Source organism: Pteronotus mesoamericanus, unplaced genomic scaffold (assembly GCF_021234165.1).
Source record: "Pteronotus mesoamericanus isolate MK-2021 breed Mesoamerican mustached bat unplaced genomic scaffold, CSHL_Meso_final contig_50, whole genome shotgun sequence".
Lineage (NCBI taxonomy): Eukaryota > Metazoa > Chordata > Mammalia > Chiroptera > Mormoopidae > Pteronotus > Pteronotus mesoamericanus.
The window spans coordinates 5030839-5041813 of record NW_026555186.1 but is presented as its reverse complement, the minus strand read 5'-3'; the positions used below and the strand labels follow the sequence as shown (position 1 = coordinate 5041813).

Here is a 10975-nt window from a genome sequence, read left to right as displayed (position 1 = left end):
GCTACCATTGGGGAGACCAGGTGAAGGGTATACAGGCCTCCCCGCATATTCTATTGCAGTGCCTCTGAATCTACAATTATTTCCAAATTAAGGATTAAAACAAAGCAAAGCTCTTGATGTGTCAAGGCCTGTGTGTAGAGACCTAGGTTCTAGCTTTGGTGCTGCTGCAGTGCCTTAGTTGAGTCACGCTGTCTTTTTTGACTACTTCCTCATATATAATTGGGGGGTGTGGGTGGCCTTTTGGGATACAAGAAGTCAGAGGAAACCCTGAAGGGTGAGCAGTAGAAAGGCACGCCTGCCAATTTCTCTGTGGGCACGAAATAAAAACAAAGACAGGAACAATACATCCGAGTCACAGCTCACCTTTCTTCTCATCCCTCAAGGCCATAGGTACTCAGTGGCACCTGCTTTCAGGTGACTTCCCAGTCCTCGGGGAAGGAGGAAGGCCGTTCCTGGCACAGCAGAAGTTGGGGACGGTGGTGAGAGAAAGGGATATGCGGGGAACTGGTGCTGCTCACATCCATGCCTGAGGGGCCTCTGCAGGGGAGGCCCTGTAGTCTAGGTGGTTCTTTGGGTCAATCAGTGGCTAAATGGCCTATGTCCTTTGCTTCAGTGATCGTGGCTGGAAACAGGCTGTAGGATGGTGACGTCAGGCACATTACGGGGCTGGGCAACAGGAGACGGTGCGACATAAACACACTTCGCAAGCCTTGGGATTTCTGTGATTTCATTGAATGCAGCCGTTTACCTTCTCACCTTTCCTGGAGTCATGCTGTGCCTAGCAGAGCGGTCGCGATGTCTGCATTTCTGTTTTTAGACTGGCAATCAAGGGCATGAAATGCGCAGCTGAAGCCTGAAGCATTAAAACCGGAAACCAAAACCAAAACTCCATATAAACTGGGCAACCCCGAAAAAGAAAATTCACCGCACATTAGCTAATATCTTTTATTGTCAGACTTTCTTTGAGCCAACAATCAATGATTTCACATGGCTGTCTGTATGGGATAAGGCATTTTTTTCCTTTGTGGGTAGACTTGGTTGGCCTAAGTCTTTACAACTTTTCCATACGAAAATAGAAATCCAAGACCAGATTATATTTTTCCTGGTCATAAATGCTGATTTATTTACAGCCGCCTTTTTTAGACCACCATTATAAACCTGGGATAAAATATGTGTATTTTATTAAAGCCTCAGCATATTATGTCAGGGTCCTTTAAAGATTCGCACACGTGTTTCACCTCTGGGGACTACAGCATTTCTCCTCACATTCACTATGATCATGTCGTCATCTACCCGGAGCGATACAAGCTAACCTTCAAAGAAACACTTTTTAACTTAAATCTTTTAGAAACTAAAGACTCCAAAATGACTTCATATAGTTCTAAAAACAGCCCTGGAGCCATCTGTTTAAAAGTGGTTTATAAATACAGTTATTTGCAGGCTGCATATCTGTTTATAATACAGCAGACACAGAATGCAGACTTTGCTACACGTAAAACAAAACTGAGTCCCCATGTGGCTTCTGAAATACAGCAACAACAGGAAAATCCAGGATTCTGGCTTGTTAATATCACCACCTTATAAAGAAAAAACTGGAGACTATAACTCTGACCTATTAAAATATACAGACAGACTGTTTACACCATTGCACTTCCTTTTTCCCTTTGCTTTTAATACTCTTGAAAAAATGATTAAAGTGATGAGTTTATGAACACATGCATGCACAGGCAAGCACATATACTTAAAAGATGAACCAGAGAATAAAAGCTAATACATGTCTGTAAGGAAGGCTGCCAGCAGCACTCCAACTAAAATACACTGTCCCCTTGCGCGCCCTCTGCCCCCCTCCCCACTCCCTCACCTTCCCGCAATGGGGAAATCAGGCTGGGAGGTTAGTGCATAATTGATGGACAAACGCCCCCCTTCCAAGCTTTGTCAGTCTCCCCAACAAGGCGGGGGGAGCATTTCCCTTCAGTAGCACAGGTAAGGTCCGTTAGTGTTGGTTCCACAAGTTAAGGCACTTCTTGGCTGCTTTGGCAGCAGCGTGGATTTTTTCTTCTCTCTTTTTTTCTTAAGGCATGTGTCATCTAAGAGTAGTAAAGCTTTGGAAATTGGGTTAAGGTTGAGAGCTTAATACATGATCACTGAAGTGGACAGGGCAAAAGGTCCCTCGGAGACACCTCCTTTCGGGAGGCTTCCGGAGAGCCTGGGCAGCTCTGCTTCGGGCTCTGCATGCAGGAGCTGGCTGGCGCCAGAGCGGGCGCGGTCTGGTACTGAAGACACGTGACTCACTCCTGCGTTCACCTGGAGCTCCCCTGGCTGCTGATGGAGCGCGAGGTGCTGTAGCGCTTCTTCACAATCATGCTGATGTAGGCTTTCATGAGCTTGGCCACGTCCACCACCTGCCAGGGAAGCAGAATCGGCACACAGTCAGTCTCTGCCCGGCCAGTGGGCTCAGTCTCAAGAAAACACATCCTCCCAGCAAAAGCCACCAGCCTGCCATGTAAATCCATGGCTCAAATTTTGCGTGAAGCCAAAAGTTTACCTGCTTTTTACCTACTTCTAGTCAGAGAACAGGGAATTGTGTCTTTTCCAAATACAGTGTGCACCACCTGGTGGTTCTTTCATGTTTAATATGAAATTGCCGAGACTATGCACATGAAACAAAACACCGAATGACACTGAAGTTGGTACCATTAGGGCTGGGTTTTCTCTCTCCACTTAAAATAAGGGTTAATGACAGAGCCCACATTCACAGCTTTTTAAGACTGGACTGTACAGTCTAGTCAACTCCCCATGATGCAACTGAGAAAACAGAACTGAGGCTCTAGGGGTGGGCAGAGTGGCAGTTGGTCAGCTCTGCTCCACGCCACCTGTGATCTTGAATTAGCTCCTTGCACCTCCTTCGGTCCATCACTGCTCATGGCTGGTCTGGACCCCTAAGACATACTAACTGGATTCCATTTCTCAGCACCGTTTCCTGCCAACCCCACCCCACATCACTGTAAGTGCGCTACCCTTACATCATGCACAGAGCACAGAGCAGTTCTGGGCTGTCTATTGGACTTGATCAAACTCAGCAGCCTGCCACCCGAGACCCTCTAGGCTACAGCCCCCACCTCTGTCCATCACAAGCTGGCCTCCCACTCCCTCCTCCCTGGTACCTAACAGCCAGAGGGGGGCGCGGATTTATTTCCATTCCCCGCCTCTGCTTGTAGGCAGCTCCCTCAATAGGCTTCCGGTATTATCATTATTATTATTACATTTTCAGCTTTGGAGTAGACAGCATACGTATTTAAGGCACTTTTTTTTTTTTGGTGACTTCTGTAAGCCGGAATCAGCTCTGCCCAGAATCCCTTGCTCTCTTCTGCTCCATAGACACCGCAGAGCTGAGTCTCACTGCAGCTACTTGCTGCCAGAACTATCTACTGACTTTCACAAGGCTGGGGAGCCAAACTATCTATTTTTTTTTTGAACATCTATATGATTTCTTTCTCCTCCTTTTCTCCATGGGTAAGACCCTCGATATGAGGAAAGCATATTTCTCTGTTGCAGAGGTACACAGGAGAAATTTGGGTTTCTCAGATTTCAGCCTGTGAGAAACCTGATGCTGGGTAGGAACCATCAGACTCTATCTTCCCACAGCTTAATGCAAAATATTCAAATAAAATAACTTGGTCAAAAGCATCAGGAAATGGCATTGTTCTTCTGTGTCTCTGTGTGTGTATGTGTGTGTTTTTAAGGTCATGGTTTGCTTCTTACCTCGCTGGTTTCAAAGAGCAGCTCCCTCTCATCCACCACGATCTTGTAGGTGTTTGCCAAGGGGGCCCCAAAAGAGAGGATGTGTTCATACTGGAAGACTTCTAACGGTCTCCCCTCCCCACGCTTGTAGACAGAGACGGCATCTGCGCTGACGCCCAGCCAGAGCTCCTGGGGAAAGCCGCCTTCCTTGCACTGGTGGGTGAGAGTCAGTGTGAGGGTTAGATCAGGAAGCAACTGGAAGCCCAGAGCCCCGAAAACACAGGTGGGCTTTCAGGCAAGCACTCTGCACAGGATACTGAACACATTCAGTGCACGGTCATGCCAGGGAACTGAACTATGAGGAATGGTATCTCTTTGGCTGTCGTGTAATTGGGAAATCCCAACACCTTGCTCTGACTCTCCACCTCTGAACATCATCCCTCTGTGGGTCATGGGAATAAGCCACGGCTGAGGAACCTGACAATGCCCCCCCTGAAAACCAAGCGCCTGAGCCAGGTCTGCTCTGCCCGCTCGAGTTTTGTCTCCAATCCTTTGATGATTACCCTTCCAATACAAAACCTAGGATCACAGAGGAAACATCTTTAAATTGCTCAGTACTGAGCACTTTTGGCTCCTCGTGAATACCACCACGCCTCTTGACAGGGAGAAGCAGTGACCTGCTGTGCGTGCCATGGGCGACCTCGCTGGTTTAATGACAGACTTTTCTGCACACATCAGTGGAGGAAAATAAGGGCCCTGACGCGGGGGTCACACGGGGCTGATCTGAACAGTACAAACAGGAGGGGACATGTTAGTGACACCAAGAGGAGGCACTTGGACAAAACATCTGATTTATACGCAAAGACCAACACACGTGAATCAACCAACCAACTAAACGCACCAAAGATGGCACCTAGGGAAAAGGCACGCAGGGATCTTGGAATACTGACTCCTCAGGTTTTTTAATAGAGCCCCATTTAAAGATCATCAGATACCAGGATAAATAAGAGTGGTAAGAAAAATGGAAGCTCATCTAGGCTGGGGGGCTGGTAAGCTTATGTTAAGGGACAGGAAGCAAGTATTTTATTTAGGCTTGCGGGCCACGTGGTCTCTGCCACAGCTACTCAATTCTGCCGCTTTAATGTAAAAACAGCCAAAGAAGATAAAGGAATGAACACTGCTGTGTTCCAATAAAACTTCATTTAAAAACGAGGCAGGCATGATTTGGCCCTCCCACTGCCTGAATCTAAACCATTAGCAAGATTTCCTTTCAATAAATGGTCTACTTTAACACAAGTAAAAAAGATACAAATCTACACTGGGTTGACATTAATGATTAAATTCCAATTATGAGACAGAGATTCTTCCCTGAAAACCATGAGAAAAAATAAAAAATGTAAAATCCAAGTATTGTCAAAGTTTCTAATTTTGTGTACACAGTACTTGAATTTTTTAACTTTTTTAAATGTGTATTTTTAACAGAACTTTTTATTGGATCTATAATTTCTATAAGAGAAATTATTTTAGAATAGGTGACACCTTAAGTTTTCACTCATTGCCAATATTAAAAGAATATTTACTCAAAAGGAAAAAAAGAAAACCTTTGGGGGGCGGGTGTGTTAAGGGTAAAATTTGGGGGGCTCTCACAGGTAAGAGTAAAGGAGCGGTGCTCAGTCCCATCCTCCCTCCACGTGAACTTGGCCACAGTCGTGCCGATTCCCGTTCTTGGACACAACCTGGTCCCTGAAGCAGCAGCCCACCTCCCCACAATGCACAGCAGCCTGTTCTCACCTCCACATCAAAAAGTGTCGACCCGTAACCAGGCCACTCCTTGATCAAGGCCATGTACTTGGCCATGGCCTGTTCCTGGCTCATTCCCTGAAATTTCTTCCACTTGTCGATGATACTGGCTCGAGCAGAGGAGACTTCTTCCTTGATCCACATGTCCAGCATCTGCTCTTCCTCGGCCTTTTGCCGAACCACGGAGCCTGTCCGTAAGCTCCGCCTCAGTGTCCCCTCCAGGAAGCTCGTCCGCCTCTTCTCCAGCCGCTCACACGGGTTGAAGGTTTTGGTTGACTGGCTGATGCGGGCCTTGAGTCTCTGCAGGGAGTAAACCTCTTCGAGAGGCGGGACGGTGGTGTGCAGCGAATAGTCCCCCTGCAGATACTGCAGTCGCAGGGCCGCGAGGACCTGGAGGTTTTCTTCAGGGGCTGGGTAGTGGCCATGGATGACAGCTTCATGGGCCTGAAAAGAGGCAGTCAACAGCTTTAGGGGCAGACACAGGACGCCCGCCCAGCTCACTCCCTTCCTTCGTCAAGATTTCTCTCAAATGTCGCCTTCCCTAAAAATGGTACTCTGACCCCTGCTTTACTGCTTTAAATTTCTCCCTAGCATGGATACCATCTAATTAATGCATGTGTTTTATTCCTTATTTCTCTCTGCCCAACCAGAACAGTCCCTGGCACAGGAGTTCAAATAAAATGCGCATGAATTTTATTCTGCAGAAGAACGCAAGCAGCTGACCCTGTCTGTGCTGGGAAAGTGACTGCCAGGCAGAACTTCTAAGGACAAGCAGTTGACTGACAAGGGGTACTAACGGGTTGTACCCCTGCTCTCTCCAATAAAGGAATTTGTTTCCAAAAGTTCCTTTTACCTGCTCAAACATAAATGCGAATTCCACGCTGTCTTTTGGCACGTTGTCTGTGTCCAGGAAGCAGTAAAGCTTGAAGTAGAATTTCCAGGGCAGGTCGCCCACCTCTGAGGAGGCAGCCAGCCTACAGACAGAAGTCAGGAGACACTCAGAGAGCAAAATGAGATGGGCCCTATGTGCCCCTGAGGGAGCTGGCTTTATATGGCTTATTCTCTGTGAGGACCTTCTGTCCACGCTCAGATAACCGAGTGGGGGGGAAATGGGGATGGAGAGAGCGAGAAAACAGCGCAAGAATGAGGCTTATCAGAGTCCCTCATGAATTTTACTTAACCAGAGGTGGAAGCCATGCTTTCCTCCAGATCTCTAACACAACAAACAGGCAGCCTTCAATTAAACCGAGCTAACAAGTATTTCCCCAGTGCCCCAGTCTCATTAGTACTAGCTAAGCATTATGTGAACCCATAGAGAGAAAAGAAACAAAGGCTATTTCTTCATTCCCAAACCTCAAATAAAGTACACTATTCATAAAAATGGACATGCATATTATGGAGGTGGTGTTTATACTGAGCAGGAATATCTTTTGTGCTACTAAGGGGATATAAGAGTCACAGATCAAAATTAGGTTCCAAAAGAGATAAAGAGTTTTGAAGTTGGTCTGCATCTCTGAGCCCCGTTTTAAAGCTAATGGACACGTGAAAGTCTGTAATGGACACGTGAGAGTCTACGCATCAGGAAATTCCTAGGTAATGAGTATAACAGGGGAATGAAAGAATGGGGTAAAGGAACGATGACAAACTGAATCGTATCTCAGACAGCGGCTTTATCTAGGAATCAAAAAAATCTGCCGACAGATAAAAAAATCAAGCAAGCTTCAACACAGGTAAAATAAGAGCCCACTGCACACGGAAGCTGAACACAGAAGTTTCAATTCTCAACTCTAGCTCTTAGGCCCTTTTATTTAATCAGCTGGCACTTCAGGGAGAAGGAACTTACTTTTCAAACTTAGCTAGCACGTCGGCTACGATGGTCCGGCTCTCGATGGCTTTGTCGACGTGTCCGTTGGACTCAAACAAGGCGAACATGTTCCTGCTGTCCTCCATGGCCAGCCCTCTGATCAGCTTCTCCACCACCTGCAAGACACACCACGGCGTCTTCAGCGCCCAGAGCTGTGGTTCTGCTACGTGGTTCCAGAATGCGCCTTTGTCTGACAGCAAAAGTGAGGGTCCAAAACAGCCTCCTAAAACTGTTGTGTTTGGTCACCCAGAACTTCAAAGGTGCTGTTGAGCTAGTTTATCTCTTTTGTGCCAAAAAGATCACAGGTAGGGGCAGATGTTGTGCCAGTGTCTTGCAAAGCCATACGAGGAGAAAAAGTGCATGTAACCTGAAGCCCTGAGTTTTATCTGATTAATCCATAAACTCCAAGAAACTACACTGATTTCTACTGATGTTTCTTTTACACAAGAAGTTTTTTTGTTTTGTTTTATCATTCTACTCCTTTTAGCCAGTTGGCTTTTGAATAATAAGTTCAAATTTTAAAAAAGAAAAGGCACTCACCTGACCCAGCATTCCAGATATTTGTGTGGTAAATATCAATGCCTCACTGCAGAAGTGTGACAGCCTTGTGACAACGGGAACCTGGGTCAGGGCTGCGAACTCTACGAGATGCTCAGCTGCGTCTCAGATGGGCAGGGCAGGGATTGTCTCAGGTATTTTGGCACAGCTTTGAGTTGGTGTCTCTACTCATCTTTAACATATACTTTTATCTCGTTCTACACATGGTTGGATGTGGGTTATGTTTGTTTCTGTGTTTACCGTGCAGCTGTACTGTGCAAATCACAACTGGGCAGGCGCAAGAGCTGATTTAACTGCACAACTATCCTGACTTAAGCAGACAGGCCCGAAGCCTCCAACAGAAGGCGACGCCGGGCCGTTCCCTCACCTCGCCAGCCGTGGTGTGGGAGTTGATGGTGATCTTGCAGGAGCCGCCGCCGTGGCAGTACACCATGGACGTCATTTCCTGCCTGTGGATCAGAGCTTCTATTTCATCCCGGGAAGGCACAAACTCTCTGCATTTGGTTTTCTTAAGAGATTCGTAAATGAAGAGGGCGTATTTTTCCATCTCGGTTCCTGGAAACTGTTCTCGTATCCTAGGAGACAAACACCAAACGGTCAATTGCTAGTTGGGGGACAGCTGGCTCAGCGGGGCGGCTTCGAGGCGGTGGCCGGGGAGGGGGAGGGTGGGCGCCTGGTGGTGACTGGAGCAAACACCAGCCACTTCCCAGCAGGGGCCCAGTGCAGCCTGTGCAGGTTCAGTTATCACACAAAAACGAACAAACAACCCCAAACCCCAAAAAGTCAGTGCTTGCCTGGAAGCAACTTCTCCCTCTGTGGGGCTGTTACATGTGAAAGAGTCCTGCCCCACATTGGCGTATGAAAATGGTGTTTCCACACTTAATCAGAATCTGAATCAGACTGTTTCTACTATGGTTTATCTGGAATTCGTATCTAAGTGTGGGGGGTTTTCTATGTATATATGGTTGTAGTAATTAAATGTATCCAATGGCTTGCTCGTTAAAAACACTACACTGAATGTGACCTGGTCCCTGAAACAGCCTCATGTGCCTTAGAGAGAAAAATGAGGTCTGCCCTCAAGCTTACTGAAGTGACTGACAAGACCTGGCCCTGCGGTCCCGGACCCGCTCTGGGTGTCCTGTATCGAGGCCCTCGGAGCTATGGTCTGCCCCACCACCTGCGTGGACAGCTCTGCCCGGCCATCTCATATCTTTTCTTGGGAGGGTGGGGGGGGGGGAAGAGTCTATATAAAAAATTTTAAACTACAGTGCACATCAATATTATATTAGTTTCAGGTGTGCCGCAGAGTGATTGGACGTCTATATACCTAACAAAGCGATCCCTGCCCCCCGCCCCGCCACCGCCCGCGGTAAGTCTAATGCCCACCTGGCCCCACACACAGTCACTACAGTATTATGGACTACGCTCCCTACGCGGTACTTTATACCCCATGGACAACTCTACAACTACCACTCTGCACCTCTCAATCCCTTCACCTTTTCCGCGCAGCCCCTCCAACGTTCTCCTGCCCTCTGGCAAACGTCAGTTTGTTCTCTGTGTCTATGACTCTGTCTCTGCTCTGTTTGTTCACTTATTTTGTTTTCCAGATTCCACGTGTAAGGGAAAGCATTCCTTATCTGTCTTCAGCTCGTACCTCTTCAGGTGGAACTTGAGGTACTTGAGGATCCCCCGACTCGGCAGGAAGGTGCAGCTCAAGCAGGTGAGGATCTGCCAGCTGCACAGGTTGCCCGCGCTGCCGGGCTGCGGCACCTTGTTGGTCTGCTTGATGAGCTGGCAGTACAGCTCGTCCCGCAGGGGGCGCAGGTCGTGCCCCGTCTGCAGGATGCCCTGGATTATGGGGATGGGGTCCGACATGGACTCCAGCTGCTGCAGGGAATTGAAGATCTTGATGGCTTCATCCTGGAGGGTGGTGTAGCCTTTGTCCTTGAGCACTAGGAAAAGCAAACCAACACAAGTCACACAGGGGGTCAAAGAAGGCGCAATCTAGCAGCAGATAAGAGAGGAAGGACCAGGGACAAACAGCTACTTCAACAGTACCCACCACGCTCCCTGTGCTTTTGAATCAGCTGGAAAAAGCAACACAAGGTGGCAAGTTAAGCTATGTAATTTATAACTTTACGGAATTCACTGTTTTATTATGGAAGTCAACTATTTTACTGTACAAAATGCTTACTTAAATGTTGGCCCACTGGCAACTGGTTCTATAAGCGGAACCCAACACTGTTCAGGATCTGTTCTCTAGGTTGTGAAGGCGACTCTGGGTGCACAGAGTACTGGCATTTTTTGACTCCCTTTCAAGTTTTTTCCTTTAGTACAACAACCCTTGCGTCACTACAACCCACAAATGCTAATATATCTGTGCTAAAGAGTTAACTGGGAAAACAAAGCCAGTGTCTTGAGTCCGGGAGGAATTGGGGACTTACAGTTCAGATTGATGTCTCCGTAGGGCAGAGGCAGGAGTGGGGAGTGCAGGGGGTGGTGGGTGTGGCGGAGGATGGGGTTACGCTTGTAAATCTGCTCTACCACGTCTGAGTTCAGGCAGTTCTCCTTGAAAATAAAGGAGCCATTACAGAAAGCAAGCAACTGTATGGTAAAAAAACATATGCATCTGTATTCTGCTACACGTGACTGTTTTTCAGAAGTCTAAACCATCCCCAAAACCTAGGGATGGTGGTGGAAATCCAACATTAATAATTTCAAGCACAAAGAGACCCACAGTCTGCATCTGAAAGCAAATCACAATTACATGTTCTTACATAGCTCTTTCTCTTTGTTTCCCATGTGTATATTTAAAGTTCTCTCGCTAATTGTTTAGCCATCAATCCATGTACCTTTATCTGTATAATTCACTTAAAATGCATTGGCTAGTTTTATCGTTTGTATTCTCTCTATACCTGAAAGCTACAGGTATAATGACTATCCTTCCGCATGCCTGTCTTTTCTTTCACTCCTAAAATTTAAGACATCCTCTCACAGAAATTCATCACGTAT

General features: G+C 47.1%; 1 protein-coding gene across 1 annotated transcript in view; it reads right to left on the bottom strand.

Annotated features, from left to right (window-relative positions):
• Positions 1–958: 958 nt before the first annotated feature.
• Positions 959–10975, bottom strand: part of MYO10 (myosin X) — a 191586-nt gene continuing 181569 nt past the window's right edge. Inside the window, exons 34-41 of the mRNA XM_054578310.1 lie at positions 10408–10531; positions 9618–9915; positions 8331–8538; positions 7385–7521; positions 6395–6515; positions 5533–5985; positions 3763–3954; positions 959–2402 (exon numbers count right to left, since the gene is read on the bottom strand). Coding sequence (XP_054434285.1) covers positions 2301–2402; positions 3763–3954; positions 5533–5985; positions 6395–6515; positions 7385–7521; positions 8331–8538; positions 9618–9915; positions 10408–10531 — 1635 coding nt within the window. The 3' untranslated portion in view covers positions 959–2300. The remainder of the gene's footprint in view (positions 2403–3762; positions 3955–5532; positions 5986–6394; positions 6516–7384; positions 7522–8330; positions 8539–9617; positions 9916–10407; positions 10532–10975) is intronic.